This window comes from Lynx canadensis, chromosome D1 (assembly GCF_007474595.2).
Source record: "Lynx canadensis isolate LIC74 chromosome D1, mLynCan4.pri.v2, whole genome shotgun sequence".
Taxonomy (NCBI): Eukaryota; Metazoa; Chordata; class Mammalia; order Carnivora; family Felidae; genus Lynx; species Lynx canadensis.
Genome location: NC_044312.2, coordinates 76,406,708 through 76,432,444, shown reverse-complemented (window position 1 = coordinate 76,432,444; position 25,737 = coordinate 76,406,708). Strand labels below are relative to the sequence as shown.

Here is a 25,737-nt window from a genome sequence, read left to right as displayed (position 1 = left end):
AGTTATAGAATGAATAAGTCACAGGGATAAAAGGAACAGCATAGGGAATATAGTCAGTGATACTGTAATCACACTGTATGGAGACAGATGGTAGCTACCCTTGTGGTGAGCATAGCATAGTAGAGATTTGTTGACTCACTCTGTGTACGCTTGAAACTAATGTAACACTGTGTGCCCACCCTACTTCAATTAAAAAAAGAAAAAGAAAAAGAAAGAAAAAGAAAAAGGATAGGAATCATAACATGGACCTGTCTGTAATTCACAGTTTCCACACAGTGCCTGGCAGTTAGTGAGCCAGTAAGCCTCTTTGATGGTTAGGTTTCACAGGGAGGCTATGTCTAAGATCCTAGGGGATTCACAGAAGCCAGATGTCCTCCTTGGAAATCCACCTTCCCCCCTACACTGCAGAGCCACTGCCAATACACTGGAGCTCAAGCCAGAGATGGAACCATTGTCTTCCCTTCTCCCTGGCCCAGAAAACATTAGTCATTCCATCTATCAAGCATTCTAAGTGCATCCAATTTCCTCCCTGGTGGCTCAACTCCACAGACAGCTTGCCTTCCCAATCGCCACAGCAGAAAAGAGGCCATAAAGTGAGGAGAAAGAGGCAACCCACAGTTCCCCTCTCTTAGTGCCCCATTCTTGTGTGAGAAGTGCCCGGCCCAGCACAGCACGAGATATAAAGGAGGTCTTTAATAAATGCCAAGCACAGAGATGATGGATGGATGGATGCATGCATGGATGGATGGATGGATGGATGGTCAGATGGATGGATGAATATGGGCTAGAACTGAATCAGAAATCCAGAGATCAGTAAACCTCAGAACTAACTCTTCATAAAACCTGGATTCTAGTTTTTACTCTGCAACGAACAAGCTATATCACCCTAAATAAGCCTTTTCCCACTCTGGGTATCAGTTTCCTCACCTGTAAAGTGAGAGAAGGAGGCAAAATTGCCGACTATATTTATAGGACACCCCGGATTCACACACTTGCATGGCTTTCAGGCCAGAGTGCCCCAGCAACTGCTCCCGCTATTCCCATGGTGACTCAGCCAGATGGCTGTGGCTGCCACACCACCACTGCAGACTCCAGCCTGCCTTGGAGACTGCTCCCAGTTACTTTCACCACTCACATATGTGCTCCATCAGTTCCTAACTCTGCATCATGCCACACCCCTTCATCTCAAGCTCTACGGGTCTCCCTGATGCTACTGAGGCAGGAGCTCTCTCAGCTCTCATGTCATATCCAGGCACATGAAGCCCAGAAGTGTAGGGACATAGATGCTTCATGGAGGGAACTTGGATCCAAGGGAGTTGGAAGTCAACAGATAAATTCTTCTCCTTGCCCCCATCACTGCATTGACCACGGGGAGCTGTGACTATGTGACCTTTCTGAGTAGTCTGTCAGGAAACTGTGACCTGCTTGGCAATGAGCTCCTGTATTTGTTCTCTCCCCTTCTCTGCTTCAGCCCTCATTTCCCTGACTCTGGCTTCCTAGACTTCTACTCCTCAATAAAATGTCGGTGCAGAAAGCGATTACCTCGTCTTTGTTGTGAGTTCACCATGTGTCTGGCACTGTTGTCACCTCAGCTGATACAACTACAGGAACAATCAGCATTTGTTGAGCATTTTCTATAAGGCAGGCACTGGCTTAAATGGTTTACATCATTAAATTCTTTTAACAACTCTAAGAATAAATATTATTACATCTCCATTTTATAGATGAGGAAACCGAAGCATATAGAAGTGAAGTACCTTGTCCAAAGATACACGGTTACTACATGGGGGGGATGAAATACTCAGAGCACTCCCTTGAGGAGGATGATACTGCTGTCCCCTCTGACAGATGAGAAACAGAGACTCAGAGAGGTCAGGTAACCCGACAAAAGTTACGTAGCCACTAAATGACAGAGTTGCAACTTGAAGATCTGAGGTACAAACCCTCTGATGCTCCCTTTGTCTCTTTCAACACTGGCATGTTAACCTGCCAGGTCTCTGATGCAAGACAGATTCCACTGGTGCGAACTCCAGTTAGATCTCAGTGCCAAGGCCAACATCCTTCTCCTCACCCTTGGCTCAGGTCTTCCCACCTGTCTAGTCCCAAAAGGTCAACTCTGTCTAGTATCTCTCTCAACTTCTCTAAAAATATCAAAACAGCCTATGTGCTTGTCTGTGTGCTCAGAAGTACTTACTGTCTGTGCCTGGAGGAGAGCTGTATTCTCCATCTCCTTTGACTAAACGCTTGACTATATGACTTGCTTTGGCCAATGAAGCTGGAGCAGAGGTGACACATCTCACTTCCAACCTTCAGCTTCAAGAACCAGTGAATGCGTCACCATTCTTGTTTTCCTTTTGTCACAGCAATGGCCAGGTTACTGGTAGATGTTGCACACAGTCTCACAGAGAGGAAAATGGGAAGGAGAGAAAGATAGCCAACTCATGATGGACCTGTGGCATGAGCAAGAAACAAACTCTCGATATTATAAATCACTAAGAGCTGCTTACTCTAACCTCTAGCCTTCCTATCAATACATACAGTGGTTCAAGAACTGGGGTGCTACAACAACAATGTAACAACAACAAAGTAAGAATATGTGGCATTGCTTCTGGCAGTGGGAAGAAAGTATTAATAGAGGCTGGAAAGATGTTTATTCATATTATGCAGTGATGAAACATTTGGTAAAACTGTCATCTGAAATAAACTAGAAGAGAAATGTAGCTGATGAGCCTGAAAAACAGAAAGTTAGTATGTGCCTTGATTACTATTGGCTGCATTTGACAAGAACTAGAGGAAAGAGACGTGCTTTGCATTGAAATATATCCCTCCCCACCCACATTCAAATTTGAAGCCCTAACTCCCAGTAACTCAAAATGTTTGGAGATAGGATCTTTACAGAGGTAACAGGTTAGTATGAGGTCTGAGGGTGGGCCCTAATCCAGTATGACTGGTGTCCTTGTGAAAAGGGAAAATACAGACAAAAAGATGCACTTAAAAGGAAAATGAAGAGGCACTGAGGGGAAACAACCGTCAACAAGTCAAGGAAAGGGCCCTGGAACAGACCCTTCCCTCACAGCCCTCAGAAGGAACTAACACTACCATCGCCTTGATTTTGGACTTCTGGCCTCCATAACTGAGACACAACACATTTCGGTTGTTTCAGCCACCCAGTCTGTGGTACTTTGTTATGGCTGCCCTAGCAAATTAGCACAAGGTGAAAGAGAAAAGAATTGGCCACCTTGCTGATGGAAATGAAAGGGAACAGAGTCAGAAATTCCAGGGCTTCCAGGGTTGGAAGAGACAACTTTTTCTCATCTCCCTACAATGACAAATAAAACCCAGAAATACTTTGAGCAGGCCAATCAAAAGTCCACCTTGAGATGAGAATCAAATCAAGGGTTGGACGCCCCACTCGTTGTTAAAACATCTGAACAAATTAAGGCAGTGCCGGTGAGTCCTTTCAGTTGGACAAAATGGAGAAATGGAGAAAAGGGTCTGGCTCTTCCATGAAAATCTGATAAGTTTAATGTAACAGAATAAATTGTCAGTGCGGCTCTTGGTACATACAGCTGACTGGAATTAAATCAATGACAAAAATGACCAAGTTTTATTCTTGTTTCACAGCCAGAAAGCCACACTAGCTCCAACTAAGAAACTATGACTTTAAGCAACAAAACAACATTTGGCCCCCAACCTTCTATGGGGAAGAAGTGGAGTGACAGAGTTTTTCAGCCACCAAGGAGGATAATGGAAGAGGAGGGACTCCCAACAAAGTGAAACCAAGAGCCATAGAAAACAATGGACTGGAAATCTACTTCCAGGGAACAAAAGAACATGTCCAATTCCTAAGTAAGGGACGCTTCTAACATCTCCCGCCATCAATTCCCAGAATTATTATAACTGTGTATCTCCCATTCTTCCCCTTTCCAAAAAAAGTATTTATGTAAGTTATTCTCCCCCTGATCTAACATTATATATGAGGTACATGGGAAGCACATAATTTGCCTTTTTTGTTCATAAGTATCTGAAGCAAGAGGAGCAAAATGAATATCTGATAGAAAGACCCATCACAGGATCCTAGGCTTTGATTCTATTACATGACTGGATAGAATTTCTGTCTGGTCTCCCTAGAGAGAGGCAGGGGGAAAAAGTGTGTTTGGGAGCCAAAAGGAGGCTGAATCAATATTTGGGATGAGAAGGGAAGACTATAAGAACCCGTATTATCGTTCACAAATATTTACTGTCTTTCTCTGGGGAAGGTCACTTCCTTACTTGGTCGTGAAATTTTCTTTGAGCAAAAGTGATGTACTTCCAGGCAGAAGCTTTGAAAGTCAGCTCATGCTTTGTCATGCCTCTTTTCCCTCAGTCACAACAACCAGCAATGTTCCACATAAAGGATGCTCTGTCAGCCTGTTCCAGAAGCCCCACACGTTCCATGACGAATACGGAGAAAGAAGCCAACCCTTGCTGTTATTAGCCACAGCAAAACCCACACTGTGTCGAGTGATACAACCATAAATTTCCTCCTTGACCATTCCAAGTCAACATTCCTTCCGCCTTGTCAACATTTGGTTCCTCACTCTTCTCAGCCCACTGGGGCTGAGTTCTAGTCTCAAATTCGAGAATCTCAACAACTGAAAACTGTAAATTAAAAAATAGAATAGAAACCCCAGAACTAGACCCACAGACGTATGACCAACTCATCTTTGACAAAGCAGGAAAGAACATCCAATGGAAAAAAGACAGTCTCTTTAACAAATGGTGCTGGGAGAACTGGACAGCAACATGCAGAAGGTTGAAACTAGACCACTTTCTCACACCATTCACAAAAATAAACTCAAAATGGATAAAGGACCTGAATGTGAGACAGGAAACCATCAAAACCCTAGAGGAGAAAGCAGTAAAAGACCTTTCTGACTTCAGGCATAGCAATCTCTTACTTGACACATCCCCAAAGGCAAGGGAATTAAAAGCAAAAATGAACTACTGGGACCTTGTGAAGATAAAAAGCTTCTGCACAGCAAAGGAAACAACCAACAAAACTAAAAGGCAACCAATGGAATGGGAAAAGATATTTGCAAATGACATACTGGACAAAGGGCTAGTATCCAAAATCTATAAAGAGCTCACCAAACTCCACACCCGAAAAACAAATAACCCAGTGAAGAAATGGGCAGAAAACATGAATAGACACTTCTCTAAAGAAGACATCCAGATGGCCAACAGGCACATGAAAAGATGCTCAATGTCGCTCCTCATCAGGGAAATACAAATCAAAACCACACTCAGATACCACCTCACGCCAGTCAGAGTGGCCAAAATGAACAAATCAGGAGACTATAGATGCTGGAGAGGATGTGGAGAAAAGGGAACCCTCTTGCACTGTTGGTGGGAATGCAAATTGGTGCAGCCACTCTGGAAAATAGTGTGGAGGTTCCTCAGAAAATTAAAAATAGACCTACCCTATGACCCAGCAATAGCACTGCTAGGAATTTACCCAAGGGATACAGGAATACTGATGCATAGGGGCACTTGTACCCCAATTTTTTTAGCAGTGCTCTCAACAATAGCCAAATTATGGAAAGAGCCTAAATATCCATCAACTGATGAATGGATAAAGAAATTGTGGTTTAATGGGGCGCCTGGGTGGCTCAGTCGGTTGAGCGTCTGGCGTCGGCTCAGGTCATGATCTCACGGTTTGTGAGTTCAAGCCCCGCGTCGGGCTCTGTGCTGACAGCTCGGAGCCTGGAGCCTGGAGCCTGTTTCGGATTCTGTGTCTCTCTCTCTGCTCCTCCCCTGATCATGCTCTGTCTCTGTCTCTCAAAATAAATAAATAAACATTAAAAAAAAAAAAAGAAATTGTGGTTTATATACACAATGGAGTACTACATGGCAATGAGAAAGAATGAAATATGGCCTTTTGTAGCAATGTGGATGGAACTGGAGAGTGTGATGCTAAGTGAAATAAGCCATACAGAGAAAGACAGATACCATATGTTTTCACTCTTATGTGGATCCTGAGAAACTTAACAGAAACCCATGAGGGAGGGGAAGGAAAAAAAAAAAAAAAAGAGGTTAGAGTGGAAGAGAGCCAAAGCATAAGAGACTCTTAAAAACTGAGAACAAACTGAGGGTTGATGGGGGGTGGGAGGGAGGGGAGGGTGGGTGATGGGTATTGAGGAGGGCACCTTTTGGGATGAGCACTGGGTGTTGTATGGAAACCAATTTGACAATAAATTTCATATATTGAAAAAAAAAATTGTTTACACCAGCATAAAAAACAAATCTTTATAATCACCTTTACTGCTTGTGACTTGCATAAATGCTTTTTTCCTGTTCAAATACTGAACAATATTGAAATAAATTCAATATTGAATTAAAAACTATTCAATATTGTATCCAATATTGAAATAAAAAGTTCGAGCATCTTCTACAAAAAAATAAATAAAAAATAAATAAAAATAAAAGTATGCATATAATATATATATTATAATATTTTATTATATATTATAAACTTTATATATATTATATATAATATATGTTATATACATATTAAAGGAAAAAAAAGCTCCAGACAGAGAAATCCAGTTTGAAGACTAATAATAACATTTTGAAAGGAGACAGAGTTTACAGACTGAGAATAGTTTGCAGACTTGACACTATTACACAACAAATAAGCCCATGTAATTGACCTCATGGAGCACCATGTTTCAGGCCGCTAAAGGCCTCCTTTTGGTGGGGATGGAGGGTTGGGTTGTGTCAAGTGGGCATCAATTGGGAGATTTCAAAATATGCAGCAAACCTCCCCATCAAAGTGGAAACTTAAGCATGACTCTCTCCCCTATTTATCAAGAAGGATACTTACTTTCCCCTAGACCAGAGATTCTGAACCTTACTACCAAATAGGTTCACCAGTGGAGTTTTTACAAGACTATCCAAGTCTAATGTGGGCCCCCCATTAGATCAAATAAATAATAATCTCTTTTTTTTTTTCATTTTAGTTGACACACAATGTTTTATTTATATTGGTTTCAGGTATACAACTTAGTGATTAGACAATTCTCTATGTTATGAAATGTTCACCATAATAAGTGGAGCTACAATCTGTCACCATACCAAGTTATTACATATTATTGACTATATTCCCTATGCTGTACTTTTCATCCCCATGACTTATTTATTTTATAAGGAGATCAAAATCTCTTAAAGGTTGGTCCTCAGCATAAGAATGTTTTCAAGTTCCCCAAATGGTTCTAATACGACACCGGGGCTGAGGACCACTGCACCAGATAGAAAGTCCAATGAGAGCAAGGGCGAAGATCGTCTTTTTCACAGCTAAATCTCCAGCACCTAGTATTGTGCCTAGGACGTTGCTGATGCTCAATGAGAAAAGAAAAAAAGAAAGAAAAAAATCTATTAACTAAGTAAAAGACCACTGAGTAAATGAATCCTGACCCTGAACAGGCCAGTCTATCCCCATGTTGTTTTTTCTAAATACGTTATACACACCATCTCATCTTTTAAAATTCTGTAAGTTTTTCTCCAGAACTGTGCTAATACAGTAGCCACTAACCATATATGGTATGGTACTTAAATTTAAAGTGCTTCAAATTAGGGGCGCCTGGGTGGCGCAGTCGGTTAAGCGTCTGACTTCAGCCAGGTCACGATCTCGCGGTCCGTGAGTTCGAGCCCCGCGTCAGGCTCTGGGCTGATGGCTCAGAGCCTGGAGCCTGCTTCCGATTCTGTGTCTCCCTCTCTCTCTGCCCCTCCCCCGTTCATGCTCTGTCTCTCTCTGTCCCAAAAATAAATAAACGTTGAAAAAAAAAATTTTTTTTTTAAAAATAAATAAAAAATAAAGTGCTTCAAATTAAATAAAATTTAAAATTCAGTTCCTCAGTTATAGTAGCCACAATTCAAGTGCTCAGTAGCCACATGCGGCTTGTGGCTACTGTCTTGGACAGTGCAGATCTAGAACATTTCCATCATCATATAAAGTTCTATTGGATAATGCTGTTCTGGAATAGCCAATTCCAATTTTTTTAATGTTTCTTTATTTTTGAGAGAAAGAGAGAGAGACAGACACACAGAGGGTGAGTGGGGGAGGAGCAGAGAGACAGGGAGACACAAAATCTGAAAAAGGCTCCACAGTCTGACCTGTCAGCACGGAGCCCGACCCAGGGCTTGAACTTGGGAATGGCGAGATCATGACCTAGGCCAAAGTTAGAGGTTTAACCAACTGAGCCATCCAGGCACCCCGCCAATTCCATTTTTAAGAACTGCAAGTGACCTTGGTGATTTAACCCAGCCTCTCCCTTTTACATAGTAATAAAATCTAATGGTAAGGAACACAAGGATATAAACATGAATCCAAAAAACCAACTGCATAAGATCTAGAACCGAGAACTGAGAGAAGAGCCATAGTAAGTGAGAACAAACAAACCTCTGTGGGGTTTTGGCCCATAATAAGGAACTACTGAAGTAATCAGAGATGTTTAGCCTGAAGAAAGTAAGGATGGAACACCTTGAAAGCTGCCTGCAAATACCTGAGAGGCTATTTCATGGGAAGAGGATTTACACTTACTCTGTGGTCACAAGTGCCTCTACCTGCACGAATCTTTCCTGAGTGCCAACTATAAGTGCCAGGCATTGACATCATGCTGGGTAATGATTTATAACAGAAAACAACACAAGCGGAGACACGGACTGATCTATGATAGACTAGCAGACAAACAAAGTGAAACGAAACAAAGAGAAATATATCATTTCAATTACTGGTAAGAACTCTGAAGGACTAAACACCAGGCAGTAGTGGTTGATAATAAAACAGGGGACCTCATAGGGAAGAGAGTAGGAGAAGGCCTCATTAAGGAAGTGACATTTAAGAATGAGAGCCAGGTACAGAAAGTGCAGGGACAAGGAGGTCTTCTAGGCCTCTTGCAAGGAGGAATGGTGTGGGTCAGGGAACATCTTGGTGTGCTCATGGAACCAAAAGGTGGCCAATGTGACTGGAGTGATTTAGGTGGGAGCAATAGAAGGCCATTGCATTAACCCAAAATTTGTGTTCCTTTAAACTATTTCTGAGAAAGTAGCCTAAAAACAATATGAGCTGACTCATGATACAATGTTATCTCCATCACTGGAGGTGACCAACCACAGGACTGGACTAAAGGTTTGTTGGACAATTAAGGATTCCCTTAAAGAATGTTCTCTATGGAAAGGTATATATACTAAGAATTTAAAAACCATGGGCAAGGAGGCATGCACAAAAACGCACACTGAAAAATCTGAACCAAGCCAAGTCTCCATCAATAGACAAACGGATGAGTGCATTGAGATGTTCTGGATCAGTTCAAACTAATGAACAAAATCTATATGTCCTCAAAAGAATAATTGTGAGTGAAATAAGTTCCAGAAAGATCCATACTGAATGATGCCATTTATATAATTTTTAAGCCACACAAACCAATAACTCACAAACCATTCACTGAATGTTTACTGTATGTCCAATAATGAATCCACTTACTTAATCCAGAGAACAATCCAGGAGACAGATGCTTTATTATCCCCATATCACACATGGGAAAAAAAATGAGGCAAAAAGAAGTTAAAGAACTTGCCCAACATTATATAGCTAGTAACAGTGAGAGCTAGGATTTCAATCTGAGCAGTCTGGCTCCTAAGACTATACATTTAGCCACTATACATATGCCCTCCTTATTATATTTCTCATATGTGAACACATATAAATGTGGTCACACACACACACACACACACACACACACACACGGACTGAGTACTCATCAACCATGTTAGTGACGGCTGGTAGAAAGGTTGAAAGAAGAAAGGCACTGAGAGGGGAACACAGAGATTTCAAATTATTCTGAGATTTTTTTAAGGTTCTAAGCGAATAGACAAAATGTTAACATCTGATTCTGGGGGACAGTGACAGCATCATTGCTTCTTTTATCCTTTGTGCTTGTACGTGTTTTTCTTTTGTTTGGCAGAGTAACTCCTAGTCAAGTTAAAACATTGTTATGACCTTAAAGACCCAAGGCCCAGAGTAGTTACGTAATATACCAGCAGTCAAGTGAGGGAACCATGCTAGAACCTGCATCCCCAGGCACGGGGTCCTATGCCTACTGTGCAACCCTGTGCTGTCAGGCAGCTCATGGGCCGTATTTTTTTTACCAGGATGTAAGCATGAGGGCTGAGCCAGCCTAGCTTATCAGCACATCTTGGCTCCACTTCATGCACTGGCTACATCCATGAAAAGTTGTATTTAAATAAAATATTTGCATATCAAATCATATTTTTCCACTGATTTACATTCTAATTTTAGAGATGTGTTCCCACAGAAAGGAATTTAGTCCCAATATGTTAAAACAAATCCCAATTAAGAATCACAGCATGCATCAGACAGCATTGCTGTCTATGCTGATCTAATTCTCCCACAAGGGTCTCTCAAGAAAACCCTGGTCAAGGGGCGCATGGGTGGCTCAGTCGGTTAAGCGTCCGACTTTGGCACAGGTCATGATCTTGCGGCTTGTGAGTTCAAGCCCTGTGTCAGGCTCTGTGCTGACAGCTCAGAGCCTGGAGCCTCTTCAGATTCTGTGTCTTTTTCTCTCTCTCTCTACCCCTCCCATGCTCACACTCTGTCTCTCAAAAATAAATAAACATTAAAAAAATTTTTTTTAAAGAAAACCTGGTCAAAAGGCCACAGAGACTACATTTTAAATGGATACACATTTAAGTGTAGCCCCATTGGTTAGTTCTGATTTTTGCAAGTTCTCTTTGGGCTGCCAAACAGATCACCAGGTATTCATCTGCAGGTATTCAGCAGGCCCCTCCCAGTGAAAGAATCATAAAATTCTATTAAATGGAATTCACCAACTGACAAGACCACCATCTGTCCTAGTGGATTGAAAACACCTGCCAAAGAGATTTTGGCAGATGTACTTTGCTTTCTCTTAAGAGAAGCTGTATCTTTATCACATTACATTTATTTATCCACTCCTATTCTGATATCCTAGGGAAAGAAAACCTGGAGGTGGAGCAGGGCTGAGACACAGACTCTGCAGGAATAGACTCCTGAATTCAAATCCCCTGTCTGTCCCTACAGATAATGTGAGTTACTAGAACTCTCTAGGTCTTATTTCTTCATCTGTTCGAAGGATATGAAAATAGTACAAAAGTAATAGGGTTGATGGAAGGATTAAAAGACAAATAAACTTTAGGGGTTGAGACAATAAAAAAAAAAATCCAGTTCAGACAACTGATCCATCCTCGTTACAAAGTAAATAGATAATTGCAAATACTCTTTGGGAGAAAATAACACAGAAATATCTCCTGCATTTAAAAACATAAATTGTTTAAAGTTATCTGAACTTAAATAAATGAAGTTATCTGAAATTACTCTATACTTACTTGCTTATTGTCTGTTTCCCCTCAAGAGCCAGACTTTGTCTAATTTGCTTACCGTTATATTCCTTATACTTGAAAGAGTGCCTAGCACATAGTAGGTATCTGCTAAATACTTAATGACAAAGTGTATACTTGCTGAACTCTTAATAATAATATGGATTAACATTTAAATTTGTTATTGCTAACGATGAATTTGTGTTATCTAAATTTACCCTTAAAATATTTTGTATCATAGACATTACCATTATTACCCAATGTCCAGAGAGAAAACACATCCCAAGAGGTAAAGTAATTTGCCCAAGGTCAATATGTTAGTTTGGAAGTGGTGCATATACATAGCAGTTTCTAAAAGCATTACTATCTTTTTACATTCTCTGCTGTCTCTCTCCTTCTCCACTCTCCTTAATGTACTATTTGATGGGAGAAGGAACATGACTGAGAAAACAGATTTAAGTGCAGATGTTAACAAGTGTGAAGATTTAGGAAATTATTTATTTTCTCTCTGATATACATTTAGTCACACAGCCACTGAATGATTTTCCCAAATATGCCAGTGCAGGTGTTAATTTGCCTAGAAAGGAACCTGAAAAACCCTCTCCATTCCCACAGCTTGCTTGAGTTTTATTTCGGCAAGAGCAAAAATACCTATATTTGAGAGATGCTGATATGTGAACTGAATCACTCCACTAATTGATTAAATGCAGAGTTATACTAAATCACTCCACTCCAAGTGAGGTTGCCTTGTAAATGCTCCCAGAGGTAATTAGTGACTAGGCGCATCCAATCAACAGAAAAAACAATTCAGACTTGGGCAATAGTGGGTGGCAGGAGAGGCGGATGATCAGCATTAAACAAACCCTTTGGGTAACTCCATCTTCCTCAGAGTTTCCGAGCATTAAGAGCTATAACTCAAGCTTCAAGTACCTTTTTGTGAAAATGAGTGCCCATGAGCAGTGCGCCTATGAACACAAACTGCATATATTTAATTCCTGTCCATTTTTCAAAGTCTGCTTGAGATGCCACCTCCTCCAGGGAGCATTCCCCAGGTCATCCAGTGAGAAGTTTCTCTTCAACGTACTCGGGACTTTTTCTATAACCCACGACAATCCAGCTCTCTTCTCCTCTCCATTCGAGTGTCCAAGGGCATTCTGTGTTTGCCCTTCTCGGCTATAACCTCACTGGGGTCAAGATCTTTGCCTTTGTGTCTGTGTCTCCCACAACATCTAGCACAAATCCTAGAATGCCTCCATCTTCTGGAAGTATCCCACATTAGCCTCTGTTCTTTCTTGTCACAGAAAACATGCTACTTGAAAGATACTTTTTTCTTTAGAAACTCTTCTAAGATAGAACTCCTGTAAGGTAGCATTTTACTGGCAGAAGAAAAAAAAAAAACCAACACATTAAAGAATCTTCACCCATGCATATTCTAATTCACTTTTATAAATGAGACACCAATGGACAGACACATCCTCCCCACCAGGTAACACCAAGGTACAGTCAAGTCAGGGAGAAGTAGAGTTCCAAACCCTCAGGCCTTCTCTGAGTCCCATTCAAGGCAAAGCAGAGGTATTCCAAAATGACTTTGACACTCTAAAGCTAGTATTTAGGGTGTTTTTCAGCTTAGAAAAGATCCATCCCAGTCTTACACATAGCCATTCATTCTCTCTGCCCCCAACCCCAATTCCTAATATAATTGGTTTCAAGTAAGAAGTGGATAAAAATCGTACTTATTCAATTGTCTGCACTACACAAAGAAGGCAGTGACAAAGACAACCGTAAAAGGCTAGCTAGACCCCAAATAATCCTATCAGGCTTTGGAGCCGGTATGATAGAAGCGTTTCCAGTTAAGCAAGCTTCCTACTGAAATTCATCAATATTATTATCAGGCTAACCAATGAAATGAAGGTTTTCACTCCCTTAATATACATCAACTCAGAGCTAGACTTAGAATGGTGAAATAGGAGGAGGAATAAAAATAAATGCAGGAAAGAATGATGAGTTTGTTTTTTACACTTTACGCATTTCAAAGTACCTTCTTATAGTTTGTCATTTAATTCTTACACTCAGTCTGTGTACTCTTCCCATTTCCGGATGAGGAATCTGACCCTTGAGAACATTAAGTGACATATCCACTAGTACCCCTAAGTACTCCCTCAAGGTACTTTCATTTACTCATTGACAAAATGGGGCAATAAAAGTACTTACCTTATGTGGTTGCAGTGAGGATGATATAAACTATTACATATAAAGTTCTGAGCCCTAATCTTCTGCCCCTTCCCCAATCCTCTGCTTTTCCCACTATCCCAATATACCTCTGCACGTTAAAATCTGACGCTAACAACGCACAAGACAGATGATATACATAGGAGAAGGCAGCCACAGTCATATTCTATTATTTAAAATGTATGAACTCACATCTAATGAGAGCTCACCATGTACCAACTACAGGTGTGGCTCTTTATATGTATTAATTTATTTCATCCTCACTACAACCATACATACCATATATATATAATATAATAATACATATTACATATATATAATATATATATATTATATAATATATATAATACATATTATATATATATCTATATATTACATATATAATATACATATAAATACAATGTATATATATATGATCCCATTTTATCAACGAGTAAATGGAAGTACTCTAAGGCAGTGAGCTTAAGTAGCTTGCCAGTTACTATCATGTATTCATATTGAAAGACAGAATTTTGAGGGCACCTGAGTGGCTCAGTCGGTTAAGCATCCAGCTCTTGATTTTGGCTCAGGTCATGCTCATGATCCGTGGGATGAAACCCTGAGTCAGGCTCTGCAATGACAGTGCAGAGCTCAACGTGGAATTCTCTCTCTCTCCCTCTCTCTCTCTGCCCCTCCCCCGCTTGTGCTGCACTCTCGCTCTCACTCTCTTTCTCTCTTAAAAATAAACATTTTTTTAAAATATAAGAATTAGGGGCACCTGGGTGGCTCAGTCAGTTAAGCATGCAACTTCAGCTCAGGTCATGATCTCACGGTTCGTGGGTTCAAGCCCCGCGTCAGGTTCTGTGCTGACAGCTCAGAGCCTGGACCCTGTTTCAGATCCTATGTCTCCCTCTATCTCTGCACCTCCCCTGCTCAGGCTCTGTCTCTCTCTGTCTCAAAAATAAATAAACATTAAAAAAAAATATATATATATATATATATATATATATGAATTAAAAAAAAGAAAGACAGGATTTTGCAACATGCCCATATTAAATGTGGTGTGGTGAAACAGTAAAAGCTCAGAGCCTGTCTAGACCTTCACAGTCCAATATCGTAAACCCCAGCCACATACAGCAATTGAGCACTTGAAATATGGCTAGTGCGGTTGAAGAAATACATTTTGAATTTGAATTTGAATTAATCTGAATTTAAATTTAAAATGAATATTCAATGAAATAGCAGCTTTCCACACATTGGTTGTCATTCAGTGAAGGGCAGTGATCCTTGAGAAATGGAAAACAATAGAGATGAGTGCTACCATTACCCAAGCTTATTGCTCCAAGAGAGTCCCCACGCTGTGTCGGAGGGAGGAGGAACTCAGGCAGAGCCCAGCAACTTCCCTGAGTTGAGGCGAGGAAGTTGAGAGTTTGGGGAGACCAAGGCACTTAGATTTCACAGGACAATATACATGAGAGGAGATGACAGCAGACAGAAAAAATATGGATCTCTCTTAAGATCAGTACTCAGTGGATTGCATACATGTGATAAAACTACCAAAAAACACAGAACCAGAGCCCAAAAGGTAACAGTGCTCAACATACACACAGGACTGAGAACACTGCCTATTCCCACCACTTGAGCCAAACAATCTCACGATTTATAGGGAATTGGGTAGAGTACACACAAGGACTTGCTTTAGTGATGGGAAATAATTAGCTCTACTCTACCTATTAGCACTAGCACTGCTCTTGGCCATCTAAATGTAGGATCCAAAATGTAGGATCCTTAAATGTAGGATCCAAAAAGATCAAATTGTTTCCCAGTAACTTAACTGTGTCCTAGAAAAATACCATGAATATTTATAAGAATACAAAAATAGCCAGCACCAACAAGGTAAATAACAATGTCTGGCATTCAATCAAAAATTACCAGCCATGTAAGGAAGTAGTAATAAGAAGAAGAATTAACCAATCAAAATTAACCCAGCACTGATATAAATATTAGAATTAGCTGTCACAGAAATATAAAACAGTTATTGTAACTGTGTTCCATCTATTCACAGAGTTAAACAGAGGCATGGAATATTTTTTAAAGAGTCAAAACTGAACTTACAGAGATGAAACTATAGTATATGAGATTTTAAAAAGCACCAAATTATAATAATAAAAGAAACTACAGAATAAAAGCTCAGTGACCTTGAAAGTGCAGCAATAGAAACTATTGAAAATAAGAGAGAAAAGAGAATTATGATTTTTTGAAATGAACAGAATATCAGTAAACTGGCACCACTAAGCAGCCCAACATACATGTAACTTGGAGTCCCTAAGAGAAACAGGGACAGAAAAAATACTTGAAGATATAATGGCCAAATTTTTTCCAAATTTTTTGATGAAGTACAAGAGATCTCACACAGAAAAAAAGATGAAGAACACCACACCAAGATACATCATAGTCAAACTGCTCAAAATCCATGATAAAGAGAAAGTCTTAAAATCATGAGAAAGAAAATTACCTATAGAGGAACAAAGATAGAATGATACATATTTCTTGTTGGAAACAATGCAAGTGGTAAGACAGTGAATCAACATCTTTAAAGTACTAAAAGAAAAAAACTGTCAACACAGTATTCTACACCCAGCAAAAATATTTTTCAAAAAATAAAAACAAAACACTTCTTCAGACATACAAAATCCAAAAGAATTCATCACCAGCAGACTGGCACAATAGGAAGTGTTAAAGGAAAGCCTTCAGACAGGATGAAAATGATACCAGATGGAAATGAAAAACACAGGAAAGAGTAACTACATGGGTAAATATGTGATTGATTTTCTTATCATCTAAATCTGTTCAGGCACTTGGGTGGCTGAGTCAGTTAAGGATCCAACTCTTGATCTTAGCTCAGGTCATGATCTCACAGTTCCTGAGTTCAAGCCCCGCATCAAACTTGGGATTCTCTCTCTGCCCTTTCCCCACTCTCTCTCTGTCTCTAAGAAATAAATAAATAAATATTTTTTTAAAAGATAATTGATTAAATAAAAATAATAATAATGATGGGGCTCCTGGGTGGCTCAGTCGGTTGAGCCCGTGAGTCATGATCTCACGGTCCGTGGGTTCAAGCCCCGCATCACACTCTGTGCTGACATTTCAGAGCCTGGAGCCTGCTTCAGATTCTGTGTCTCTCTCTCTCTGCCCTTTCCCCACTCGTGCTCTATCTCTCTCTCTCTGTCAAAAATAAATAAACATTAAAAAACTTAAAATAATAATAATAATAATAATAATAATAAAATAATGTCGTATGAGGAAGTAAAATGTGTGACAAAACAATGGCCAGGAAGAAAAAAGCAAATGATTGAAATGTTCTTAAACATAAGGTTGCATACTCTCACTTGAAGGTAGACTGTAATAACCTAATGTTGTATACTATAAACTCTAAAGCAAAACTAAAATAAAAAAGAGTTATAGTTAATAAGCCAACAACAGAAATTAAATGGTACCATTAAACAAAAAACTTCAGTTAATCCAAAGGAAGCCAAAAAATCGAAAAAATGGAACAAAGAATAGAGGGAACAAGTAGAAAACAAATAGAAAAAAGATGTATTTAAATATAAACATGTTGGGGCGTCTGGTGGCTCAGTCATTTGGGCATCCAACTTCGGCTCAGGTCATGATCTTACTGTTCATGGGATGAAGCCCCACTTTGGGCTCTGTGCTGACAGCTCAGAGCCTGGAGCCTATTTCAGATTCTGTGTCTCCCTCTCTCTCTGCCCCTCCCCCACTTGTGTTCTCTCTCTCTCTCTCTCTTTCTCACAAAAATAAATAAATGTTAAAAAAATTTATACACACACACATATATATATATTTAAATCTGTCAACAATGACATGAATAGTCTATGAATAGTCTACATACCTTGATAAAAATATAGATATTGTTTTACTGGTTGCAAAGGAAAAAGGAAAAAATAAAGCAAAGACCCAACTACACTGCCTATTAAAAAAGCACTGAACATGCCACACCACATTTAAATCTCAAAATAACTATGATCAGTGAAAGAATCCAGACCCAAGATCATATTGTATGATTCTATATACGTAAATTCCTAAAAAATGCCAGCTATTCTATAGTGACAGAAATATCAGGAGTTGCCTGGGGATGAGGGCAGAGAAGTGCAGGAAGGAGGGATTACCAAAGGGAAAAAGAGGAAGCTTTTGGGTTGATAGGTATGCTCATTGTCTTGATTGTGGTGATGGTTTCATGGGTATATTCATATGTCAAAACTACCAAATTGTACACTTTGAATATGTACACTTTATTATTACAGAATATGTCACGTGTACTTCAGTAAAGCTGTTTAATTTTTAATATCTGACACTTACCTGAGTATGTATGGAATAGCTTGGCAAATCTACTTGTTAATTTTAAATTTTATTAAATCGAAATATAGACCAATTGTTTCAGATGAAAATTTAGCATCTAAATCAAGGTATATTATAAGTATGAAATACAAAACAGATTTTTGGAGACTTTGTAAAAACTTACAAAATATCTTAATAAATTTTTGTATTGGCCATAGGTTGAAATAATATTTTTAGTATGCTAGGTTAAATAAAATGTAGAATTAAAATTAATATTAGTCATTTATTTTTACTCAACATGACTACCACAAAAATTAAAATTACAAATAGGCCTCATCTTGCGTTGCTATTAGACAGGGCTGCCCAACAGTGTTAACCATCCTGTGGTTGACAAAATGAGGCGCCCCCCTCCCCCAGCAAAGACGTCCACCTCCTAATCCTGTGAAATTGTAAATATGTTACCTTTGCATAGCAAAAAAGACTTTGTGGGTGTGATTACATTATGAATCTTGAGATGAAAAGATTACCCTGGATTGTCTGAGTGAGCCCAATATAATTATAAGGGTCTCTATAAGGGGGGAGAAAGAGGTAGAAGAGTTAACATCAGAGAAGACAATATGGTAACAGAAAGAGAGAAAGAGGGAAATGGGACAACAGAGCAGAATTTGCAATGACACTGCCATGATGCAAGGAATGTGACAGCCTCTGGAAGCTAGAAAAGACAATAAATCAAAGACCCCAGAAGGAACACAGCTCTCCCAACACCTTGATTTTAGCCCTCCTGAAGCCCATTTTGGACTTCTGACCTCCAGAACTATAAGATAATAAATCTCTTTAAGCCACTAAATCTGTGGCCATCTGTTACAGCAACAATGAGAAACTAATACAGACTGTGGCACCTGAAAGTGGGATGCTACTGTAACAGATAACTAAAAACGTAGAGGTGCCTCTGGCATTGAATAATGAGCAGAGGCTCAAAGAATTTTGAGAAGCATGAGAGAAAAAGCCTAGACCGCTAACAGACTGTTAGCGGAAATATGGATGTTAAAGACCCCACGGGTGAGGACTCAGAATGAGGTAAAGAGCATGGTACAGAAAACCTGTATCATCTTAGGGAACACTTAAATCGTGGTGAACAGACCATTAGTAGAAACACGGACATTAAAAATACTGCTGGTGGGGTTCCTGGGTGGCTGCGTCAGTTAAGTGCCCCACTCCTGATTTTGGCTCAGGTCATGATCTCACGGATCATGGGATCCAGCCCTGTGTCGGGCTCTGTGCTAACAGCATGAAGCCTCCTTGAGATTCTCTATCTCCCTCTCTCTCCGCCTCTCCCCTGCTCACGCGCTCTCTCTTTCTCTCAAAATAAATAAATAAACTTTTTTTTAAATACTGCTGGTAAGGGCGAAAAAGGAAATGGAAATGGGAAGACACAGGATCCTTGTTACATAGTAGCAGAAAGCTTAGCTGAATTGTGTCCTGTAGTAATGCAGAAAGCAAAACTTCCAAAAGATGAACCTGGACATTCAGATGAGATTTCCAAGCAAAGTATTGCAGTTACAGACTGGTTTCTCCTTGCTGCTTATAGTAAAAGACAACAGGAAAGGGAGACGGAGGGATGAGCTGACAAGCAGAAGAAACGAGGGCCCAAGGAGTAGGAGAATTCTCAGCCTATTTGGACTGCAAAAGATGATAAAATTAGGAGATTCCCTGTCAGGAAATTCTGCTCTGGGAGAAAAGCCACAGGCATAGCTGAAAAACTTTCTGCTAATGCCTCTGATGATCAAAAGTTCAGAAGATACAACCACAGGAGGGCTCTTTGAGGAGATCGGGTATGTGACTCATGGCTCCCCTCAGTCATCTCGGCATAGGCCAAGAACAGAGATGGGGGTATCTAAGATAGATCTGTGGGGGCGCCTCTTGTCCGATGCACCGGAGGCCCTAAATGTTCCTGAGAATGTTATACCAGCAGAAACACTGCCAACTTGGACTGAAGAAAACTGACAGGATGAAACGAGAAAAGGCTGACAGACTTCCAAAATACTACAAGCAGGAAACAGGCTGCTAAAACTACTCAGCCACACACCCATGCTACTCTGCCTGAAAAAGGAAGAATAACTCAAAGGAATGAGTCACGAGCCCAGAAGGCAGAGCCAAGGACCACATGGGATTATTCCCTGGCCCTGCTAGATTTCAAAATCTCTTGGGACTCGTGGCCCCTCTCCTTTCTATTTCTTTCCTTTGGACAGGACTGTCTATAACGGGCACACTACACCTACACAACCACTGTATTTGGGAAACAAATTACCTGTTTCCTACTTTTCAGAGATCCACATATGGAGAAGAGTTTTGTCCCCAAATGTATGATACTCAGAGACACAGTCATACCTGATGTAGATTATTTAGATCATCAGCTGACAAGATTGGATAAGATTCTGGACTTTGAGCAGATGCCATAATAGGTTATGACTTTGGGAGATACTGGGATGAGGTGAATGTATCTTGCATGTGGGACAGAAATTAACCTTTGGAGGCTAGAGGGCAGACTGTGTGATAAGCAAAATAATGGCCCACCAAAGATGTCCGTGTCCTAACTGCCAGAACCCACAAACATGTTACCTTACGTGGCAAAAGGGATTTTAGCATGTGATTCAATTACGGATCTTGAGGTAAAGAGATTACTCTGGAATACCCAGGTAGGCCCAATATAACCACAAGGGTTCTTAAGGGAAAATCCTCCTCAGTCAACCTCCCATAATGAAGTTACTCTTCCCCCAGAAGTGAAAATCCCTCCCCATGGCTGGAGTCTGCTAGATGTCCCAGAGGTAGTTGGCCAAAGCAAAGAGTACACATATTAACAGATTTCTTGCCTAGGAAGACCACACTTGTGGAATAAATAAGTAAGTAAATGAACAGTGAGTAAAGTAGGCAATAAGGCTTTTACAGAGCATATTGGGCAGAGGACATTTTAATTCAATTAAAAATGTGTATTTGTCACCTACTACACGCCATGCATGGTACTTGGTTCTAGAGATCTAGGGGTACCTAAACAGACAAGACTTCTGCCTTCATGAAGCATGGCCTCTCAACAGTAATTGAGCAGACCGACCTTGTACAATGCAAAAAGAAAAGTCATCCCATCTTGTATACTCTTAACCATACCCACCTTAGGGACTTCACCAATTCTTTAGTAAGAGTAAATGGAAACTAACATGTCCATAGGCTTTTTATATATCATCATATAATGTCTGTAGGTTTATTACATGTCATTAACAAGGCTTAAGTTATCTCTGCAGTAAATATGTAAATCTCATCCCTTAATACTGGTCCAGTCATTCTAAAATGATCCTTTTGCTATCTTCACAAAAGGCCGAGTTAAAAGAACCCTGCCAGGAATTTTCACAGAGGAATACTGAAGCTGCCTATCACATCTAATCAGGTCACTCCCCTACAGCAAGCTCCGCAAAGGCCCCCACAGCACTGAGAGTAAAGTAAGAGACCACGAACCCGGCACTCCAAGCAGGGGTAATAATTACAAGAGCTAACAAGTATACACGGCCTCCCACCTATCAGAATGGATACTGGCCATAAATCATCAGCGTACCTAAACCCCTGGATATCAGATCTGCCTACGGGGTCCAGCATAACCCAGCCCCTGCCTGCCTCTCCAGCCACTGACCACTCTTTCCAATACTAGCCACCCTTCTATTGGTTTCTGCCTTAAGACCTTCATACATACTATTTTTCCCTGACCAGAATGCTCTGAACCCCCACCCCTTCCTACACCGGGCTTTCTATTCATTTTTCAAGCCTCTGCTGACACATCAATTTTCAGGGTAACCTTTACCTGACCACCACCATTTCTCCCTATACTACTTTTTGGCAGGCTATACATCCCCTTGACAGTAAGTACAGCAATTGTCATTCAATGATTCCTTGGGTAATGACATCACATTTTAGAACAGGGGCTGCACCTTTCTTATTTACTCTTACTGGTACCTGGTAACCCTATTATTAGCATGTTGCCTGGTCCAGAGCAGGAGCTCCAGACTAACAGCTAGTACTTATTAAGGATCCATGGTATGTGTTAGACGCTGTCATAACCACTCCGATGGATTAGCTCCTCTAATCCTTGTAAGAGCCCCAGGAGGTAGGTACCAGTATTTTAGACGAGGACATCAGCACAGTTAGGCTAAGGGACTGCCCAAAGTCTCAAAGCCAATAAGTGGTAGAGTTAGAATTTGATCTCAGGCAGTGGGCTTTTAAGAAACATACTATACTCCCTGGGTTACTGAGAACCAAGTAAGCTGCACCCCTAAGAGAATTCATCCATAAAACATCCTCTGTGCTCACATGCCCATTAAATGAGGGAGGGAGAGAGAGAGAGAGAGATCTATGAATAAGGATAGGTGTAGGTATAGTATAGGTACAGGTAAAGATAAAGATAACAGTTAAAGAAATATCATGTAAAAAAATAATATGGCTGGCCAATGGCTTTCAAGGGCTTTGCAACTTCAAGCGACTTTAGATCCCCCCCAAAAAAAATACCCAAGGAAAAATTTCACCACCAAACCAAATATTTCACAACCATGCCTCTAGTGCCCCTCCTCCCACCCACAGAACACACCCCCTCGACTATCTAAACACCTTTGGCATTTATGAACATTCCTCATGACAATAACACAAGAGAAATATCAGAGATGATCTTCCGACAAACACACACCATATGAACACTCACCAGACAGATCCTCCATCCCCAAGCTCTGCCCCCGTGCAAAGGAGGAGGTGTCTTTACCTTGAAATAAATACGCTTTGCTGGCATTGTGCAGTCCGGACACCTGAGTGACTCCAGCAGTGGTGTTCACGAGGTCGAGCTCAGCGATAATATCCACCTGCAGGTCAGGGTCCGTCCCGAATCCCACCACTGAAAAAAAAAAAAAAGAACAAAAACACAAAGAGCTGTCTTGACTTCAAATATAGACTGCTGGCAGCAATATGGAACAGAATTATAGAGGCCAAGAGTGGCACGGTATACCAGGAAGCCAGTGATGAGTGCATGCATATGCTACCTTCCAGAGGGAAAGGAGGGCAATTCTTTGCTCCAAGGGCCCAGTGATACTGTAGTTTCTTTGTCCCCACCCCCACCCTCATCCCCCATGCATTAAGGATTGATGATCTCTTATCCAAAACCCTCAAGGCCAACTACATTTCAGATTCAGAATGTATTATCATATCAGAATGTATTATCATATCAGATACTGTGGCCTATATACATTTGATGGAACACCCTGAGCAAAGTCTGAATCAGTACCCCACAATCAAAACACAGTCCTTCTGGAGCAAAAACTATGAAGTTGTCCTCTAGTTGGCTAAACAAAGACCATACCTAGCCTCCTATCAGTTGAGGTCAAGTTTCACCACCAAATGAGTTCAGCTCAGGGGTAGTAGCTTCTGCTGTCATATGAATTTTGAAGGAACTTTGTGCTTCCAAGCTTTTTCAGATCTGGGGACTGAGGATACTGGATAGTAGCCCTGATCTACCTGCTTCAGAAACTGACGCAGTAGCAAACCCTGACACCAAGAGGACAAAGAAGAGGGATCCCAGGGGCGCCTGGGTGGCTCAGTCGGTTAACCGTCCGACTTCAGCTCAGGTCACGATCTCACGGTTCGTGAGTTCGAGCCCCGCGTCGGGCTCTGGGCTGATGGCTCAGAGCCTGGAGCCTGCTTCCGATTCTGTGTCTCCCTCTCTCTCTGCCCCTCCCCCGTTCATGCTCTTTCTCTGTCCCAAAAAAAAATAAACGTTAAAAAAAATTTTTTTTTAAAGAAAAAAAAGAAGAGGAATCCTGCCCTCGTTTGAGATGGGGGTTGGAGGGAGTGGCCAAAAAAGAGAAACAACAGAGAATTCCCGCCAAGGGGATTCCTGACAACAATGTTGGAGAACCTTAGTGCAGGGAAACATGGCCCTGAGTGGCCAAAAAAGAGAAACAACAGAGAATTCCCGCCAAGGGGATTCCTGACAACAATGTTGGAGAACCTTAGTGCAGAGAAACATGGCCCTGAGCCTTACCTAAGAAAGGCAAATGGCTGAGGCTTTCTCTCACCCAGGGGCCTTCTGTGCAATGGCACGCTTGTGATTGCAAAGTGACTTCCGATTACATGGATTCATAAGGCTAGAGACCACTGTACCGGACTGTGTTTAAGCCATAAAGGCAGCATCTATCTACACTTAGCATCTCAGTAGTGCAATTCTGATCGCACAGTCAGAAATGTTTTAATCAGCAACAGCTGTCAACTTTCGTCTGCTGGTAATGCAGTTGCTGATGCAGGATTTGGAAAGTTCGCACCGATTTGTCCCAGAGAGGCTGAGTGAAGGCTCATCAGGACATCGTGAGCTATTACAACCTCATCAGCTCTCTCACCTTCACCCCTTCCTCCACAGATTTGAGGAAGGAAATCTACCCTCTCCTTACTCTTTTCCTATGAGGAAAAACAGGAGCTGCTGTAGCAACAGAAGGCTGGTCTGGCTGTAGCCTGTCATTGCCAAGGCGGACAAAGGGTTAAACTGAAGGCACAGAACGTAAACTGCGGACAAAGGGTTAAACTGAAGGCACAGAACGTAAACTGCCTTCTCCGTTTCTGTCAGGTTTCTCCTTGTCCTCTAAGCTAAAGGCTCAAATTTGCCCCTTCCAAATGCAGCCACTTATGAGACCAGTTTACTCAAAGACAAATCTTTCTTCTACTCACTCTGCATTCACGCGTTCATTTAATACCTTTTCAACAGGTATTACTGAGTTTTTACTATCTAATATGCATGGCTGGGCACTGGAGCCGTCTTCCTGGAGCATGCATTCCTGGGGTAAGGCATGAAAAGAGGACCAAAAAAAAAAAAAAATAGATAATCTGAGATGGCAATAAATGCTATGCAGAAAATAAAACAAAGTGATGGAATACAAAGCAACTTGGGTGGGGCTTTAGAAAGCACAGTCAGGGAAGGTTCCTTTGAGCTGAAATGTGAATGCCTGCAGGGGCTGGTAATGGCAAGATCTGGGGAGAAAGCTTTCCAGGTGTGGAGAACAGCACACTGCAAACGATGTTCAGGGAACAGAGAAAAGTTGGTACAGTTAGAGCAGAGTGGGCAGGGGGAAAGTGGTAGAAAATGAGGCCAAAGACTAGACCCTTCCTTTTGAGCCACAACAAGGAGATGGATATTATTCTAATTGCAATAGGAAATCATTGGAGGGCTTGGGGGGGGGGGGTGAATTTTTTTTTAACATTTATTTATTTTTGAGAGACTGAGACAGAGTGTGAGTGGGGGAGGGGCAGAGAGAGAGGGAGACACAGAATCTGAACCAGGCTCCAGGCTCCAGGCTCTGCTCTGTCAGCCCAGAGCCCGACGCAGGGCTCGAACTCACGAACTGCGAGATCATGACCTGAGCCGAAGTCAGAGGCTCAACCTACTGAGCCACCCAAGTGCCCCTTGAGGTGTGTGTTTAAGAGGAGGAGGAAGAGGATACGCTCCCACTGTACATCATGATCTCACTTAAGTTCCCATCCTACTTGCTCATCCCTCACACAGACTCAGTTCGCAAAAACTGATCCCAGAATACCAACTCTGTGCAAAGAAGCACTGAGCTGATGGGCGTCTATTGGCTCAAGTCATAGCACCATGAGCCTCTTGTGAGACTGGTGATGTTTTTCTCAAAGTGAGCTCAGATATCAGCGGTTCTGTGATCACCTTGAAAAGGCAGGAAAAGAACT

General features: G+C 41.1%; 1 protein-coding gene across 1 annotated transcript in view; it reads right to left on the bottom strand.

The window, feature by feature from the left end:
* Positions 1–25,737, bottom strand: part of NELL1 (neural EGFL like 1) — a 900,960-nt gene that overhangs the window by 869,485 nt on the left and 5,738 nt on the right. The window contains exon 2 of the mRNA XM_030333128.2: positions 22,775–22,903. Coding sequence (XP_030188988.1) covers positions 22,775–22,903 — 129 coding nt within the window. The remainder of the gene's footprint in view (positions 1–22,774; positions 22,904–25,737) is intronic.